This window comes from Mycteria americana, chromosome 3 (assembly GCF_035582795.1).
Source record: "Mycteria americana isolate JAX WOST 10 ecotype Jacksonville Zoo and Gardens chromosome 3, USCA_MyAme_1.0, whole genome shotgun sequence".
NCBI lineage: Eukaryota > Metazoa > Chordata > Aves > Ciconiiformes > Ciconiidae > Mycteria > Mycteria americana.
In genome coordinates this window covers 76,422,228-76,440,401 of record NC_134367.1, presented here as the reverse complement: position 1 = coordinate 76,440,401, position 18,174 = coordinate 76,422,228, and the positions used below count along the sequence as shown (strand labels likewise).

General features: G+C 47.1%; 1 protein-coding gene across 4 annotated transcripts; it reads right to left on the bottom strand.

The window, feature by feature from the left end:
- Nucleotides 1-4,094: 4,094 nt before the first annotated feature.
- Nucleotides 4,095-17,003, bottom strand: LOC142408499 (solute carrier family 22 member 2-like). 4 transcript variants are annotated; one of them, XM_075499086.1, is made up of 11 exons: nt 15,231-17,003; nt 12,889-12,992; nt 11,622-11,776; nt 9,260-9,428; nt 8,157-8,271; nt 7,951-8,057; nt 7,620-7,834; nt 7,069-7,177; nt 5,876-5,988; nt 4,727-4,826; nt 4,095-4,217 (listed from the first exon to the last, which is right to left on the bottom strand). In XM_075499086.1, the coding sequence occupies exons 1-11, from the start codon at nt 15,639-15,641 to the stop codon at nt 4,151-4,153; spliced, it is 1,665 nt and encodes a 554-aa protein (XP_075355201.1). In that variant the 5' UTR covers nt 15,642-17,003; the 3' UTR covers nt 4,095-4,150. The 4 variants fall into 4 exon arrangements, with proteins under 4 accessions (XP_075355201.1, XP_075355203.1, XP_075355204.1 ...); XM_075499088.1 differs by lacking the exons at nt 4,095-4,217; nt 4,727-4,826 and having other exon boundaries at nt 5,882-6,027; nt 15,231-17,001; XM_075499089.1 differs by lacking the exons at nt 4,095-4,217; nt 4,727-4,826 and having other exon boundaries at nt 5,985-6,160; nt 15,231-17,001.
- Nucleotides 17,004-18,174: the final 1,171 nt, after the last annotated feature.

The window sequence follows — 18,174 nt, the reverse complement described above, 5'->3', positions numbered from 1 at the left end:
CTGGAAACCACATGAGCTTCGTACTGGCCTGTAGGATGTGATTTTCTGCCAATTCGTGAACACATGCACACAAGAACACCTTGACAAAACAACCATGTTCAGATTACAGCTTGCAGACGATAAGTCTTAATGAGTCTCTGATACACCACAGAGCCTGTGGCCACGTTTGATAGGATAAAATTAGCACCGGAGTCTCCAGATAACAGCTACCCTGGTGAGGTGGTGAGGATGTCGGTGCTGACAGCAACAGCAGAAGACAAGAGCAGTGCTTAGACAGTGCCACCCGGGACCACATCTGCAGCCAGGCTGTCCATCAGATGAAGCCAGGGAGAACAACAGAAACTTTGTGAAAGTAAAGAGCAATTCTTTCCAAAACCCAGTTACTGAAGGTTGGTGGGTACTGTGGAATAATTGCTGGAGGTGACTTAGAAATTAGAACTTATATTCACACTTTTAGGTAAGGCACAGCATTGAAAAAGCTTCCCAGGTGGAATGCAGCTGACATGCAAGGAATCCATTCCACGGAAGTTCCCTAGGCCTGCAACCTTAGATGTTGGCAACGCCAGGGGAACTGGGTGTGTTGGCTCTAAGGGGCACTGCCCGGAGGGTGGAGCGGTGTGGAGATACCGCGGCCAGGCTCTGTGATAATACGGGAACTAGAAGGTATCATGGAACTGATAAGCTGCACATTTGCTACCCTGGGCCAACAGCCTGTCATGTTTTTGACAAAATGCTGTCCTTTTGGTGAACTTTGCTCATTATAACATCGTTATAATACCAAAACACTCCTCCATCCCAAAAGCTACCCGCCTCCAAGGTGCGACCACCCCTCACTGAGCTTGCGCACTGAATTTTCCTAGCTTATACCTTTAAAAGCGAAGCGAGAAAACTTTACACCAATCCTAAACAAAGGTATGTATGACTAGAGTCACTCAAGCTCCACCTGAAAGATGAAAAATAGTATAAAATAGCTTAAGAGAGAGAGAATGTTAGGGAAGACACCATCACGTACCACTAACTTCTGGGATCAGTCGACGGGCTGAGCCTCTCTTCCCCCGCATTGGGACGCCTTTGGGTAAGATTCGAACACTTGGTTATACCAAGTGCCTCCCCGGGAAACTTAGAAACCTCTACAGAGTCACTTTATATCTTTTAATGCATTTGTAGCTGGCAGTGTTACTCATACTCTTGGTATTTGCACATGCTTTGCAGACAGTGAATTTATCACTGGTAATCCAAAAGAACCCGTGTGTCTGTTGCTCTAATAAACTGCACTCTTCATTAATCTAGCCGTGGCAGTTCTCATTGAACATGACCAGACTCTTTATGTGTGGCCATGATAGTTCATGCAACACGACTGGACTGGGGGTGCATCGCATTATTTGTGAATCCATAATCATGAAGTTCAGTACACTGAATACGACTCGACTTATAACGTTGTCAAATTAATGCTGTCACCTTAATCGACTTTATGAAGCTGTTTCAGCACAAGCCCTGAGAGGGCTCTGACAGGCAAACGTTGACTTTGATGGGTGGCTACATATACAGTCCTTAGAAAATAAACCGTTGACCAAGTCTGAGACTAAGACTGGACTTAGCCACACCTAGACTCCTCTCTGAGAAGGAGTTTAGAAAGCAAGGGGGTCCTGTCTGAACCTCGTGACTCAACGGGAGGGTTCCCCCCCAGCCACTCCTCAGACTCCTACGTGACAGTAACTCTTCACGCAACAGGTACCCTGAAACATGGAGGTTTTATGTTCTCTTTAGGCACAGTGGTTTTAAGTAGTTGAGCAGGGGACAGGGTCTTCTTAAAAGGCCAGTCTCACTTTCATTAACCTGGGCACAGCCATGTCCAGGTCTCCCTAGGCTGCCTGAGCCAGTCAATGGCTGGGCCCTGAAGTGCTCCTTCCCGAGCTCCAGAGCTTCCCTGCCACTCCACTGGTTACACTCCAGCAGCCCCAGCAGCAGACAAGCTTCAGCTGCTCTTAATGGGAAGGGAAGCTGGCAAAGTGTTGTTTTATCTCAGGCAGGATGTTAGACAGCTTGTCTCAAACCCTGGAGGACATCCACTCCAACCACGCGCTCAGGACGCAGAAGCTCTCTGCACTTTGAGAGCAACCATGTGCAGCTGGACCAGATTTGACATGTTTCATTGACTTCCCAGCTCCAGGAAGTAATACATGAATGGACAAGGTCACCAGCAAGGAAATGGATGAAGCACATTTGCCCTTGTGCTCGTTAAGGTGCCACCAGAAGCAAATGCCGATATAACTTGTAGTTGACAGTTGACCAGAGCCTGCCTCCTCTGCAGCTCCTGCTGTGGCAGGAGCAGTGCTTATGGAAAAAAAATGCCAGTGTGATGCATAAGGGTCTTGAGAGTCAGCTTTTGTAGTTACTCATTTATTCATCCCCGTATTTGCTTTGCTTGACTTCTTGCCTCCTCCCCCATTTTCTTTCTGCACAGTTTTCAACAGGTTTTGGATCAATGAACTATAACAAAGACAGCTGTTCTGCCAGATTTCTTTTGTTGCAGAGCAGACATCTCTGCAATCGCAGCAGGACACCAGCTTCACAGGACACATAATTACGTCCCCACTGTCCTTCTTGCCTATCTCAGGACCAGACTGTTCCTCCCTGACCCCGAAGCAAATATTAGTTTTGCCTGGGCCAAAGTAACATCACTTCAGATCTGCCCTTACCTTCTCAGAGCAACCTTGTCATGGCCCTGCTTCGCTGGACAACAGGCTTCCCTGCCTTTGAGGCCCTCACAGCGACGCTGAACATTAACTGGGGCTCAGGCCAGGCAAAAGCCAGGGCAAGATCACTGTACTGCAACTCCGGGAAGCAATCCTGGGGGAATACCACCCCGCCTGCGAGAGTCCAGCAACACTTTGCTCAGCTGGAAGCTCTCTCCCTGCAGCTGGTATTTAAATGGCAGCAGTATCTTGTGCCCTGCATACAGCATCCTTATTGAAAACCAGCATTCCCCAACAGTGCTAGGGACCAACAAGACAGAAACAGTGAAGGGGAGCCACAGTACCACTGTGCCTGTTTTCCTCTGCAACCACAAGGCTGTTACAGTTGCTAAGTGGGAAGGACTCGGAAAACCGTGAAAGGTGCTGGATATTTCTTGGCAGACCCAGCGTTGCCCCAGTGCTCCCCGAGGCACAGGACCCCTGGACAAATCCCAGCTCAGAGTCCTGCAGGTCCCTAAGCCTGAGCCCAGCTCACTCCAAAGGGATGCCCCCTTCAAACACGTAGATACAGCTCTGTCCTGGCCCCAGCCCCATCCTAAGCCTCCAGTGGAGCAGGACTCAGGTGGGCTTTCAGGCCCCTGGCAGCTGCAGTGTTTTTTCCCACCCTGACTGGAGTCTCAACATAATATTTTTAATAAAATTCTGCATGTCTGTGCATGCACACATTTATAACGCTACAGAGGCTTAGGAAAATGTTTTCATACAGAAAACCGGTATAGATTATCCACTATGGAGATGATATCAAGACAAGAAAATTTAGTGGTTACACATTGAAAACTAAGTAAGGCTGTTACTTTATGAAGGACTATGAGTCTTTCTCCCACACACCCTTTTCCATGCTCTGGAGTTGCCACATGCCCATCTTTGTGAGACTGAGGATAGCCAATAAAGTCTCCAAAGAGGGCTACTGTACAGGCACATGGACTCACATGAACACCATAACACGTAAGGGCTAGCAAAAAAAAAAAATTGTGCAAATCTGTTGCAAGTTGTACCAAGACCATATGAGGTTTGTAGTCATCTGGGCTCCATAACAGAAGTAAACCTGTCATTTTATGCTGCCCCTTCATAAGACAAAACAACAAAGTCCAACCTTATGGAGGCTTATAAAGTTTTGTTGGGATGGACCCACCCAACCTCAAGTTAAGATGTGCCCCCATGCTGAGGTCCACACAGCTGGTACAAAAAGTTCCCATCTTTGAAATGTATTTATATTATAGTGTACAGAGAGGGAAGCGGCTATGCAGTAATAGGGACAATCCCATCAGAAACCCCCAAACACTGTAAACAAATGATAGGCAGACAAAGAGGCAAGACAGGAGAAAGTATTTATTCCAATTTGTTTTTCCATGCAAGTGCCTTAAAGCAGGCTACCCAAAAGAGTTATGCCTTCTTCAGTCATGTGCTACTTCTGACGTTTGGACGTGGAGATAGATCTTTTTGGCCTTTGTAGCACTTTGCCTGCAAGAATAACAAGACATGAGCAGCAAACCAGGAATGAAGGTGTTCAGTGAGCACCTAACTTCCAAGTTCTTCACTTGCCCTGCCTCTTCCCCGGAGAAAATGAGCAGGTAATCCTCAAATCCTCTAGATTTGCTCCAGCTCCTCAGTAGACACTGGTGCTTCACTCACTGCATGAGTAGCTGCTATCAAGAATGCCCTTTTTCTGTTCCACAAGACCAGTTAGGTTGTTTAAGCACAAATAACATTTGTAATAGTGTTGCAGCAGGTTTGAGAGACTAGTGCAGCTATTCACGGGCCAATAAAGGCCTATGCTGCTTGTTTTCATATGCCTAGGTAGACAAGTGGTAAAAAGAAAATCTCTCCAGCTAGAGTCTTGGAATTAACTAGCAACTTCTTGGAAGCAGAGGACGCAGCCAAGTAACCCCTGGGATTCCCCAAGGAGCTCTGGGCAAGGATTTTGCACAATTTCAAGTGAAAGCTGCTGAGAGTTCATCATTCTGACTCACCCGTGAAAGTTCTCAACATCTTCAACAGTCTCAGGCAAAACTCTTCCTTTAGTTTCAGGGAGAAGCAACACCAATCCACCCGCAATCAAACCAAGAACAGCTTCAAATCGAACAGACGCACAAAGAGCTTGTTAGCATATACCAATTTCCAGCATATACACCACTTTCTATTGCCTGGCACAAAGGACTCACAAATGGCATTTTATTTTGTTCTTCGTACAAGATGTGCACGTCAAGGCTCTATACGCAAAACCTGCATGCCACCTCTGGAGGATGTGGCAGCCACATGGACAGCAATGAGCCAAGTTCAGTTCAGCGCTTAACTCACAACTACGGCATCTCAGGCTGGACAGACAACTGTAAAGAGGAAAGAACCCTTTCTAGTCTGAGTGTATGCCAGGAAACGGATTCAATTTTGCATACACAATGTATTATCTCCTACACAACGTGATTAACTTCTCCACTGAATTTCTTTTACCCACTTTGTACATGTTTGGTGGCCGTATTTTAAATCTACCTAAGACCCTCCTAAACGTGCTGTCTGTTAAAAACTGCACATTGCCATTCAAGACATTTTTCTATAAATAGTGTGCTGATCTAAAGATTCAGAAAAGTTTTGCAGACCCTGACCTGAGAGTTCAGGTCACTAGTCTGCAAACACTCATCTTGCATTTATTTACCAACCTTTTTCCAAATAGCTGGAGAAGAGCCAGTTATCAGACTGACAGAAAAGCTGAAGTGTAACAGCCACGCTTGTACTCTGTTAAACAGGCAATTATGTGAAATTCTAGGTTTTGGCTCGTGGACTGAGACAATATACCTCACAGAAGAGCAGTAATTGATCAGATCTGAATTCATAAAAATATTGATCTCATCAAAACATTAGAACATTTCTTAGCTCTTTGCCATCTGTCGCACCTGTATTCACCTCTAGCTGCCTTTAAAATGCAAGGAACAATAATAAGGGCAAAGGAGACATGAATGCATAAACAGTCTCCAGGCTGTTGTAAACTGAAGGCTATGTCTTTTGTAGTCGGGAAGGGGCTTCTGCTGAATTTGGGGCAACTGCCTTAGCTGCTTTTCCCTCCCTTTGAAACTTGGGCCCTGCTGCCGCACCCCAGGCTGGCAAGGAGGTAAGGTAGCACTTACTGAAGACTATCAGCGGCAGATCGTGCCAGACTTCCACCAGTCTGTAGACAATGAATGGGACGATGACTCCACCAACATCGCACAAGGAGGAGCAGACCATCACCCCAAGGTTCCTGGTTCAACAGCAAAGGGATCACGTCAGCAGCACAGTACTGCGGACGGAAGGGCACGGATCACAGTTCTGACCCTTGCACAGGGCATGCAGCTCAGCAGACCACAAAATGCCAAAATAGTTTACAAAGCCCTAGTTTTCCACTGGTGGGCACATCCAGAAGTTATTTAGACCTAAGTATTGCAAAAATAAAAAGCTTAGCAAATAGGAACAGGAGAGTATATCTGTATTTTCACAGGTGTAAGCAAATTCCCAAGGTTAAAGATAGAAGAGAATTGGGCCCAAAGTGTCTGAGGGAAGCCTCCAGATACAGTAAAAATGTAAAACCATTAGCTTCAGTACATCTTAGGTGGCCTAGTGCAAGGGGTGGCAAACGATCCTTCTGTTTGCTATACACCATTAATGAAATGTAGAACTCCACTGTATTAACCTTATTTCTCTATAATAAATAGTGTCTCATGATTTCACATGTTGTGTCATAGCTTCATATAATCAGTGTCTCTCCAATGAAGAAAGGAGGAATAAGATTCATCTGGTCAGTGCAGACATCTCCTCTGCAGGCAACAGCCTACAGTCACTGGGTAGAAAGAGGAAATTTTGAGGAGGAATTAACTCCCGACCTTTAGATTTCTGCAGTGCGCATATCTGCTTCTGAGCTATTCACCCTGCAGCCCACTTACAAATTGGGAAAAAATCCAGTCCTCAGGTGAAGGGCTTGAGTTAATACATATTGTCCATAGCAGACTCCACTCTGGGCAGATCCACTTGTTATTTTGATTCAAACAAGGTACCAATCCAAGCACTACGTGGTACTTCAGAACCCTCATCCACCCTGGTTGTCTCCACTTTTCCCTTTATTTCAGTCACATGAGTTTTCATCTGCTTTAAAGTATATTTGTTGTCTTCATGAATCTGTTTTTTGAAGCATTTTACTGATGCTCCGCCTACTTTATGTTCAGCAGTACCTGTGTAGTTCTGAAGCATTTGAGGATAACTTAGTTTAGCATAAAACGTAACATACACGTTGGCCTCAACTATTCGTTTCCAGGCCAAATGCCAACGGGGACGAGGATGCACCTACCTGATGTATGTTGGATACAGTTCAGTGTTTACAAAGCAAACCATCTCAAAAGCCATTGTGATTCCCATTCTCCCGATGCAAGCAGCAATCACTTTTAGCCAATGTATGTCTGCAGAGAAAACGCATTCAACACATTTGAAAGTATCCCAGTGATTTAGCAGGAGCCAGTTAATACACCAGTGTTATTTTAGGGGGGACCTCTGATCCCACATCACTCGATGTTTTTAAGGGGCCTTGTTTCACGCGTGTGAACGGGGGAATGGGAACAGCCAGCACCGCATGAGCTGTGGCACGGGGACCCTCCCAAAGCAGCACGGGGGACCCAGGTGCTTTGAGATTTGTTATTAGCAGCGCTACACGTCAACCTCATTTCACTTCTGCAGCACGAGGAGCGCTACTAAAAGTCAGGGAGGCAGCACCCGAGGGCAGGCGTGGGTTTGCGGACACCTTTGGGGCTGGACCTCGGGACAAGGGAGGGAGAGGTGGGTGCTGTCCCCACGGGGCAACGCCAGGGTGGGAAGCCACCATGTGTCCTCACGCGGGTGACTCACCCTCTGGGATCAGGGCTGTGACAAGGCAGGCGGCCCCAGCCACCAGGTTTGCCGCAGCCCAGGGGTAGCGCCGCCCGACGCGGTCGATGGTGATGATGATGATGAAGGCGGCTGGGAACTCGACAAGCGCAGAATAGAGGAAATCCAGATACATGTTCCCAGCGGCTACTCCCATGTGCATGATGAGCCCCTGGTAGAGGACGGAGCTCGTGAACCTGGGCAGAGAAGAGCATCCCAGCTTCGTTAGTCAGTCGGAGGACCGAGGTCTGTGTCCTGCTGGAGACTTTGTAACCAGAGCTTCAAAAACAGCTCTCCAACATTGTCTCCTTACCAGTTGTACATCAAAATGAACGTGTTTTTTCTCATCTGTGGTGTCCTGACAAGGTCGATGAGTGAAGGACTCTGCTTTCCGCCATCTTCCTCTTCAAATTTAATATCCTGTGGAAGAGCCAGTACAAAATAAGTTTCTACTGAGAGGAACTGATGGAAGGGACTATCATGATGCTTGTTACACGCATAAGCAAACCCTGAGCTCACCTCAAAATGGGAAGGCATCTTTTTCCGATTTTTTTTAGCCATATCACTGACAATTTTCATAGCTTTGTCATTTTTTCCTTGAGAGATCAGCCACCTGGGAGACTCTGGGAGGCACCTACAATGCAAGTGGATGCCATCATATACCAAAACATAAAGTTCACATAGTGCTCCCATGTATGGAGATTGTGGAGAGAGGGCTTTGGTTGAATAGAGGCAGGTGGGTTTCTTCTTTGTTTGGAGGTGGTGGGGGTTTTTTTGGTTTTTCCCCCCGCATCAGGAAAAGTAGTATATCCCACTGCTGAAATGGGAAGAGGAGCAGTTATGGTAGTGGCGTTAGTCAGAAATGAGTTTACTAAAGATAAATCAGGGAAGGGCTTTGAGTGAGAGCAGTGCTATCATTTTATTCAGCCTGTTCACCACAAACTGGCTCCTCTTAGGGAGTCATTTTCAGTTGTGCCATCACAGGTTAAGAAGAAGTAAATAAGCTAGAACCGGCTTACCAATTCACAAGTACGGAAAAAGGAAGACAATGAATCTCTTTCTGCTATTCCTAACCTCTCAACCCATCCAGACAATGTCTCAAATCAAAGCACTCAAACTGAAAAATATCAATTAAAAAGAAAGGAAAGAATCCAAAATAAAGGTGAACCCACATGCCTTCTTTTGGTTGGACACAAAAAGCTACAACTCTTTTTCCTTAAAAGAACAAGTTAACAACCTGTTACAGTTATGTTAGCATTCAACAATCTCTCAATAACCATCTTTTCAGTGTAGGATCCACTAAATTATGTCAAGGCATTTCTTTTCCTTTATGAAATCCTTAATGAAGATAATATATGATATTAAACCACTCTCTCCCAGTGTTTTTCAAAGTGGTTCCTTCTTTTAAACAGAAGTCTGGTGCGGCGCACAGGCTGAGATGCAGCGAAGTCTCAGCTTGAGGGGTCCTATTTCCCTCTCCTTTTTGCTGTGTACCTCCTCTTTGCACCAAGAGGCACACACAGCCGAAAAGCAGTGCCAAATCTCCCTCAGTATCAAGCCCTGAGAGCTAGAAGCAGCCGGCTTTTGGGTCGTGGGCAGAGGTACAACGAAAGCCCATTTACCAGTAGTAGAGCAGGAAGAAGCAGCTTGGCAGGGTGACAGCGAGCTGCAGCCACCGCCAGTGAGGGACGGCATAAGCGATGGCATCAAAGACCAGGAGCCCAACGGAGAAGGCCATCTGGTAAAGGATGCCCACCATCCTCCGGTACTTCGGACCGACGACTTCTGTCACTGCAAACAAGACAGAACGACAGCTCAGCCATGACCGCTCAGCACAGCAGTAACTTGCTCTGCGGGGACGCTAGAAGACCAATGCTGTGTTAACGCCCTGAAGAAACCATCTTGATGATCCTGGGCTTCCTGGCATAAAGCCTCCAGACGAAAATCCCCTGGTGCTCACGGAAGAAGGGCTGCTTTTCTGTGATCCAAACTCTCAGCAAAGGAGAAAACACTGCTCCTGCTCTTACACTGGCCTAAGGCATCCAGTACTGTCCTCTGTCGTGGAAATCTCCGAGTAAATCGAACAATCCTCAAAGAGCACAGATGGATTTTGTTGTAAAACCTAACGCCAACCTACATAATGTCTCCAACTCAATAACAAAACATCATATTTTGTTTTCGAAGCGCAGCCCTTTCAGCCTGCATCTCACTCCAAATACCTAAGCAATGCTTGTACCACAGGATGGCATACAGCTTCCTGGTCAGGATGGCTTCATGACTCGTCTGCACTTTGCAATTGCACATCACAGGATGGACCCACAGCTTAAGACTTGTTGATACAGAGCTAAAAGTAACTATTTGAGCAGGCAGGCATAAGCACACTCAACATTTTGCATCCGGTTGTGTGATTTCAAGAAAGCAAACCGATTAGAAAAAGAACAGGAAGCAGTTATTTAGCAACTGAAGGAAGTGCTGTGTTTTGGAGCCACGGATTAGCTAATGCTGCTTGGCCAAACGATGCACAGAGACAAAGACATCTCCTCGGGCTCAGTAGGACTGAGACAAAAGCAGCTAAAGGGTAGATAAGTGTCCCAGGAGAGCGTGACAACAAGGTTGCTCTGTCCTTGTACCCCTCCCTGGGCATTCAGTATTGGCCACTCTTAGGGAGAGGATACGAGTTTAAAGGGGCTTTGGGGCTGATTCTGGGTGACTTCTCTCTCATGAGAGAGTTCCAAGGAGAATCCAGAGGTAACAAGGTGTAAGTGAGGGAAAATACCAGGTTAGGGCAAGTCATTGTGCCGATAGGGATTTTATGCTCTAAAATGACATAAGGTTCCCCAGAAGAGGTGATAAAGATTTCATTTGTGCCAGGAAAAGATTTAAGAGGCCAAGCAAGCATCTAGAATATGCACAGGAAGGAACAAGAATGTCTTGGCAGAAGATGGTCTGGACTGTGGGCTAGATGTTTTTATTTTATTTATATCAGACATCTCGATAACTGCATTAGCAAGATGTCCCCACTAAAAGACTTAGAAGTTTAGGGTGTTGACATTCACCTTTTTTCCACTATCACAGTGAACTGGATCACTCGGAGCTATGTGGTAGGGCCACCTGACATCCTAATCCAGATAAGGCTCTACTGGGCAGCATTTAAAATATTTAGTTTGCTGCTTTGGTGATTGCTTGGTGTTGGGTATTTTTGACAAGAGCCTGAACTCCACGCCAGAGAAGTCAGGGAAATCCCGGGCTGCTCTACCATGCACCAGAAAGCGGCCCTGAGCTGGCCCCAGCCCCGCAGCCGTGCTTCACCCCAGACACGATGAGTGCGAGGCGCTGGGAGAGGCTCCAGCCCAGCCTGGCTCCTCGCCTTGCTTTGCATTCCCGCAGGTTGGCCTCCGCTCGGACACGTGCACAGACACCCGAACAGCTTGTCTGTTTCTCAGCAAGTACATGCTGTTCTTCGCTGGTTTTTTTTTTTTTTACGCTGTAAAGCCTCTGTTTGCCCTTTAATGCTCTTTGCGTCATAAAAATGCCTCCAATTTTCCCCACCCTCTACCTGCTTCTTTAATGGCCGCCTCTGCCATCACCCCGTCTGAGACTGGGCTGGAGCGGCTGCCGTCTGCCCCGCGGCCGTTGCCTTCCCCAGCCGGTGCCCGAGGGGAGGGAGAGGAGCCCGGGGCCCGGATCTGGCAAAGGGGATCTGCACCACAGGGGAAAGCCTATCTTGAGGTAACAGCCCTAATATACCACTGCTTGCTTGAGCTTTGAAGGCTACTGTTGCATCTCCCTAATGACAGTGCTTGAAAAAATCAAAGTGCTCAAAAAAAATCCCTCTTGAGAAGTCAAAGAGGGAGAAAACTCCTTGATAAAACACCATGGGAGGTATTTTTTAATTGGCTTTTGTTTGGGGTTTTTTGGGTTGGTTTTTTTCTTTCTTTCATCTTCTGCAGCCAACCTCGCTCCTGGGAAAAGGTCTGAACTCACCCAGGATGTAGCCTGCAGTCCAGCAGCCCTTGCTGACCAGCCCTTGCAAGAAACGGAGGATGACTATCCACAGGTAGGTGGGCACGAAGACCAGAAGGATTCCACAGACAACGTTTGCAAGGATTGTATTTAAGAGGCAAAATTTACGGCCAAACCTGGATTGGAAGATAATATGCGTAAAACCAAAACAATAGTCATGAAAACGCAGGCGTTTAAACCAGTAAAAGCTTTGTGCATCTTTGGAAAAAAAAAAAAATCCAACTTTGCTGTACAAGGGATAGATACATACTGACTTTTATTCTTAGCCCATTAATCGCTTATCTGCTTTTCTATTCCCTGAAAAATTACTGTGCCGATTGCTCTGCAATTCCACAAAGGCTTTCAGGAAAAAGAAAAATTTCCCGAGGTAAAGAACAATAGTCCCGTATTTACATATATTTCAGCTGTGACTGTTATCCCCGAATTTCAGAACAGGAAGCTTAGTAATCTGTTTTTTTTATAATGGCAGTGAAAAATAAGTATGGGTTAATATTATGATTCTGATATGTCTGCATGCACCAGATTTATAACAGATTTATATACCACAATCTCCAAAAATCTAGTATGGATGGATCTTGTTGTGAGTGGGTTGCATTTCACAGCTGGAGCAGCTCGGAGCCTGCTGTACTAAGAGTCCTAGGCAGGAGGGGAACAGGGGGGAAAAGGGCCTTCAAATACTGGCATTTGTTTGTTTTTAACCCCAGCCGCCTGGGCTAGGGGCAGCTGTCTCGGCTGGCTCTGAACAGGGAGCTAAAGATGCCAGCACACAGGGATTTCTGCTTTTTCACAGTGACTGCTGCTGTACCGATCTGGCAATCTCTGCGTCTACTATTTCAAAGTTTCTCCAAAGGAAGCAAGATGTTTCCAAGCTGCGGCCACGCAGAATGTGACAGACCAAGTGGGGGCTCCAAACCAGCGCTTCCCGGCTTCGGTAACACCCCAGGGCTCTGGCGCGGCACGGTAGCGAGTTTGGGGTATACGGTCCTAAAATAGTCCTTGCAGGCTCTGCGGGACTCGCCAAGCGGGAGATTTGTGCAAACCACCAGGTATGACTTAAGAGACGGAGTACTCGCTCCTCATGCCGTGACTGAACATCCAGGTGGTTGACCTTATTTTGAGAAGAGCAGAGAGGATAGCGGTTGCACAACCTTCCTCTGCCTTCCTCTAAGCTTAGCTGCTGAAGACTGATAAAGGAGGTCAGAGGGTTTTACTGTCAGCCCACACGTACCTGTCTGCTATGTAGCCAATGTTTATGGAGCCAATAAGAAACCCAGCGTTCACAGAAGACTGAAAGAGGTCCAGCTTCCAGGAGTCCTCACACACCAGGTTAAACTAAAGGAGCAACCACAGTTAGAAGCGAGAGAGTGAAACGAGGAGCCGGCTCACATCCACAAGTTTCCTTCACTTCAGTCAAAGATTTAAATTCATTTCTGGGTCAATGACCCTTTTATCAGCACCCAGAAACCCTACTGACTTAATTAAGTGTCCAACATTAAAAACAGGATCAAGCCCTTGAGCAGTTTCCTGGTATTTCCCATTCATGTCTCACCTCTCGTTACTGGGAAGAACATAACTGAGCTATTACCTGTCAAGATCGGGACCTGATTTGTGTTAGGCCTTGTTGATCAAATCAGCATGGACCTGATGATCACCCTGGCCTTTTCAAACAGCTTTTTTTGTGGCTGATGGTAAACATTTCTAAGCAGTTCTGGTTGCCTCATAGCCTCACGTGCCACCGTAGTCCCTGCAGACCCCTCAGGACTAAGGGTGATGCCTTCACTAAAGGTATCGGAGATGCTTGCAGAAGCCTGCCTTGTCCCGCTTCCTCTGGAGCACCAGCTCCCCGAGGAGGGTGGGAGGAGGTATCTGCATCTGCCCCTGAGGCCACAGCATTTTCTCTCTGCTCTGGCCTTTTGCTCAACTAAATTGTCTTACAGCCTAAGGTGTCTGGAGGCCAGGTATTTTGTATCCAGGGCCAAGCTTTATACCACATGGGTACGCAGCTATATTTGCCATCTGGCCTTAGTTCTCTCATCTTACTTAAGCAGATATACATACAAGCTACTGGAGAATAAGTTATTTCGAAAAGCTGTCCTAACATGACTGAGAAACCCTTCCCATCCTACTGGTAGCTGGGTTTAAAGCTATGCATCTTTAATCAACATAAAACCAGATACTCCTCCTGATGCTCTGTGGGGCTTCCCATGAGGATATTCTTCAAAGCGTAAATTTTTCCTTTGAGAAAAGTAACGTGCTTTACTCTGCACTATTCTTTCCTTTGCTTAGCTGCCCGAGCAAGGGACAACATAACAGAGCCCGACAGCCTTCATGGAAACAGTCACATCCAGAAGCAAAACGCACGGCCAAAATGCGCACAGAGGTGTGTGACGTTCCTGGTTATCCTGTGAAGGAAGTGGCCCGTGGGCCTGGCCTTGCACCCCCTTCAGAAGAAGAGGGAAGACGACTGATGTGTGAGCATGACTGCACAAATCCACACAGACTGCAAGCTTTCAGCTTCCCAGTCTCAAGAGATCATGGCGGGGGCGTCTGGACCACAGCATCTGCTTGAGCCTTTTGCAGCGAGATGTGCCTTCTGTGCTGCTGCTTTGTAGAAGTCCTGGATCACCCTCCGTTTGAGCTGCCTCACTTCCTCACTTTAATATCACACAGTTCATACTTTGTTGGAAGAAGTACGCTTACAGTACACCACCTAAAATCTAGCTCCAACCTCTTACAGAACTATAAATGCTGAAGTTGCTAGAGCACAGAATTTACCCGCTCCTGTGTTTGTGCTAGATATATGGGGGAAAGAATCCTGACTTCCACCATCTCTAAAAATTTGGTGGAACTTTCTACGACAAAATCAAGTTTGTCATCCCAGATACTGATTTGTTTTTAAAGTTAAAGCACCTAAAACCCTGAAGTACCCTAAGTAGCTTTTTCATTTTCAGTTTATTCACACGTCTTCTGAGCACGCAGAACAGCCGTCTGATTTTCTGCTATTTACTCCTGAATTAAGCTGCTTAATTGCAGGAGGTGATTACATTTCCCCCACCCATAGTCATTCAATCGTACTTGAAACAAACTTTAAAATACTTGCTTCATTAAAAAAAAAAAAAAAAAAAAAAAGAGAAGAAATCAAGATGTTCACAAGATCCCAGGCAGACCGGGAGGCCTGTGCCGTGCGCCCACTTGGGGATCGGCCGGTTTGTTTGCAGTGCTGCAAGCCACCGATGCCTCGCAGGCACTGTTTACGCACCCCCACCCATCGCACCTCTCATGTGACGGGAGTTTCATTCAGAACTGGACTTTATCTACCTAGGGATTTATTTGCTGAAACATGCTTTGCTCCCCAGCTGGAGATATAAGCCTGCTCAGCAGCCAAGGCAACGCTGCACAGCAAGGACAGAGGGAAGGCAACTTGCAAAGCGCCCCGCGCAAGCAAGAGGATCCCCTCGTCCAGGTAAGCAGGCGTCATTTTAACGCAGCCCAGGCTACGCCAACCCTCTCCCGCATCCCTCAGCTTGTCTGTAAGTCAGGGGGCAAGGGAAGGGGGGTGTTTGTTTTTACCTCCGTCACGAGGGAGGTGCCTGGGGAGTCGTAGACCCAGCCGTCCCGGCAGGGACCGAGGGGGACGGTGCTCCGGTTGCCCACGAGGCTGCCGAGGGGGTCGGTGCAGCTGACGCCCGTCGCGTTCCAGTCCACCTCGTACCTCCTGCAGCGGCTGCCGAAACCAGACCCGTGGCCGCCCCACTCGGGAACCGTGTGATTCAGCTGTTCCTCCAGGCTCCAGCCGCACCGCTGGCTCAGCTCAGCCGCCCCAGGACTGAAGCAGCGATGCTCGGGGATGAACCCAAAGAAGACGACACCCACATACACCGGGGTGAAGGCAGCAGAAAGCAAACACAGGACAAAGAAGGTTTGCTTCTGGAACCTGTCGAATTCTCCAACATTCTCCAAAATGTCATCTAGGGTTGGCATTTTGGCATCAAAACAACCCCCAAAACCTCATCGAGGTCTTCTCTGCAGCACTGATATATTTAGTTGGCAGCAAAGCTATTTAAGTAACAAAGACATTTGACCAAAAGTCAAGACTAACTCCATAAATTATTAAACTACATGTTGCAAGCTGTATTTTTTAGGTTTCATTTGAAATCAGACCATAATTCACCCAGGGAGAATTTGCATTTAACCCCTAATCAGAGCATGTATGTTCCTTTTCTCCAGAAAAGCCGCTAACAGCCACAGCACTTTGGGTATTTTTTATTAGCCAAACCAGCTTCTCAAAGGAGAGGCATTTTAAGGAGCAAGTGTGGATGGTAAATTCCACCAACGTGCAAGCAAATGAAAAAAGTTTAGTGTAGCAGTTGCTGGGCACCACATAGGAACAAGGCTTATCAACCAGGTTCTATAAAGAACAGGTAAGTACACTGTGAAACAGAAGTGTCTCTACGTTGAGCCATGTAATGGTAAAGGAACAGCTTTTGCACAAAGTCCAGCATCGTCTATGTCTCACCCCTGCAGCCACACTCCTCCATTTCCAAGGAAAAACTCTTCCACCTACATCAGGGAACACAATTTTCACCTGACCATATTTTTGCAGCGATACAAAACATAAAAAGCATTCACTAAGGACTTATGCCCTGGGAATAGCTTTGGGAAGCCATAGCATAACACACTTATGGCCAAAACAGCTATTTCTTTCCGTAGAAGACCTGTAAGAACTTAGGTAGAATTAATTGTGGGGCACTCCCAGAAAAGTCCAGTTATATCAGGCTCCAATGATACTGCATGCTGTCTATGGATAGACACTTGCTACTGCAACACCTTTTGCTGACAACAGCTGCTTCCATCAGAAAGAAAAGCGTAAGCGAAGGTAACATTTTAAAGATGGGAAAAAGCGCAAAATGGTCTGGAAAGTGAATTGCATGGTTTAGGCAACCAGGCAAAAAAATTTAAAGACCTCCTCTCAATACACTCCAAAAAATAAACCAGCTTAGAAGGCCATTCTGGCCCAGGGACGGAAACAGAACCCATTCTTCACCTGGTCTTGCTGCCTATCAGCCATCAGAGCGACAGTGGCCTAACCGGCTATGAAAGCTGCTTTGTGGACCAGCACTCGGATCATTCCCTGCATCACACAGATGTGCCCCCTCCTCTCCCACCTCCTCTTCTCAGGCAGGAATGGCTGAAGCAAGGTAAGAACTCCTCCTCTCCTGCAGCCACTTACAGCTGCGTTACCCCCACGTTACCCCCACGCCAGCACAGCACCACCCCACACCAAAAAACTTTGGCTCCCGTGGCTGCAGGGGCTCCATGTGGAGCTGGGGAGGGGGACGGGGGGGACACAAGATCACAGCCTGTCCCCGCAGGAGCACGCGTGCAGCCAGCTGAGGCGAAGGAAACCGAAATCAAAGTCTGCCTGGGAAGTGGGTGAAAGTTTGAAGCCATTAGGCTGTATCTTAAGAACACACCCCAAAAACCCCACATCGCTTCTTTCCTAGCGGTTTTGTTTAACCAGTTGGTAACGGTGTGCGTAAGTTCCACGTGAACTAAAAAAGTTAGATCCAGACTGGGCCCTTTTTCCTGATCTGCCACCACCCTCTCCGCGGTCCAGACAGGGGCTGGGGGGCACCGTGCCACGCGGGTGGCTGTCCTAGAGGGTCACCTCCCAGGGAGTCGTGCTGCTGACTGCCAAGGTTTCTGCTCCTGGCCCACCCATTTGTACGCACTCCTCTGGTCCCTGCTATTCTCGTAACACTTCCCTCCCTATGGTTAAGCAGGGCCTGCTAGCAGAAAAATAGTCTGGTGAAGCAAGTCATGCATCCAGCTCTGAACAAGTTAAGGTTCAGTCAGCCTACCTACAAATGCCTAGATAAAAAGTGGGCAATAGTTCCAAGGCTAGGGACTGATGTCACTCAGCGCTGGCAGCTGCGTGTTAGGAATATATCATTGATATTGCTCAGACAAGCACCCCCAGGCAGAGTACCTCTGTTCTACCCAAGCCTCGTTATGCACAGTCACAACAAAGGGACCACGCGGTGTTATGGCTTAATACATGGGAAGTCATTTCATGCAGCGGTTCGTGGATCAAATTCCTCCAAGATGCCAGGCTTGACGACTTGGGGAAGGGAAGCAGCATTCAACGTCCATTGAGAGAACTGTTGCAATGGTAACCGACAGTATTAAAAATACACTGTCAAGCCTCTCATTCCCCCAAATTAACTTAATGCTAAATACAAAAAATGCTGCTTTTGTTTTAAGTATGACAAGATGCAGCTTTAGCCGAACTGATTTACAGCTTCACTGGTAACAATACAAGAGGAAGAAAACCCAAGTCTGATAAAAGAAAGAATATACCACTGGGGCTTACCTATATATTCTGATCTTTGTCATCAAACATCGGTTCGCATTTTGAGTGATGCGATTAAGATATTAGCTATCACAGCAAAAAAAAAGGGTATCACCAGGCTGATAAGCAGCATTACAGACTAGCGTAAGAAAGATTCCAGAC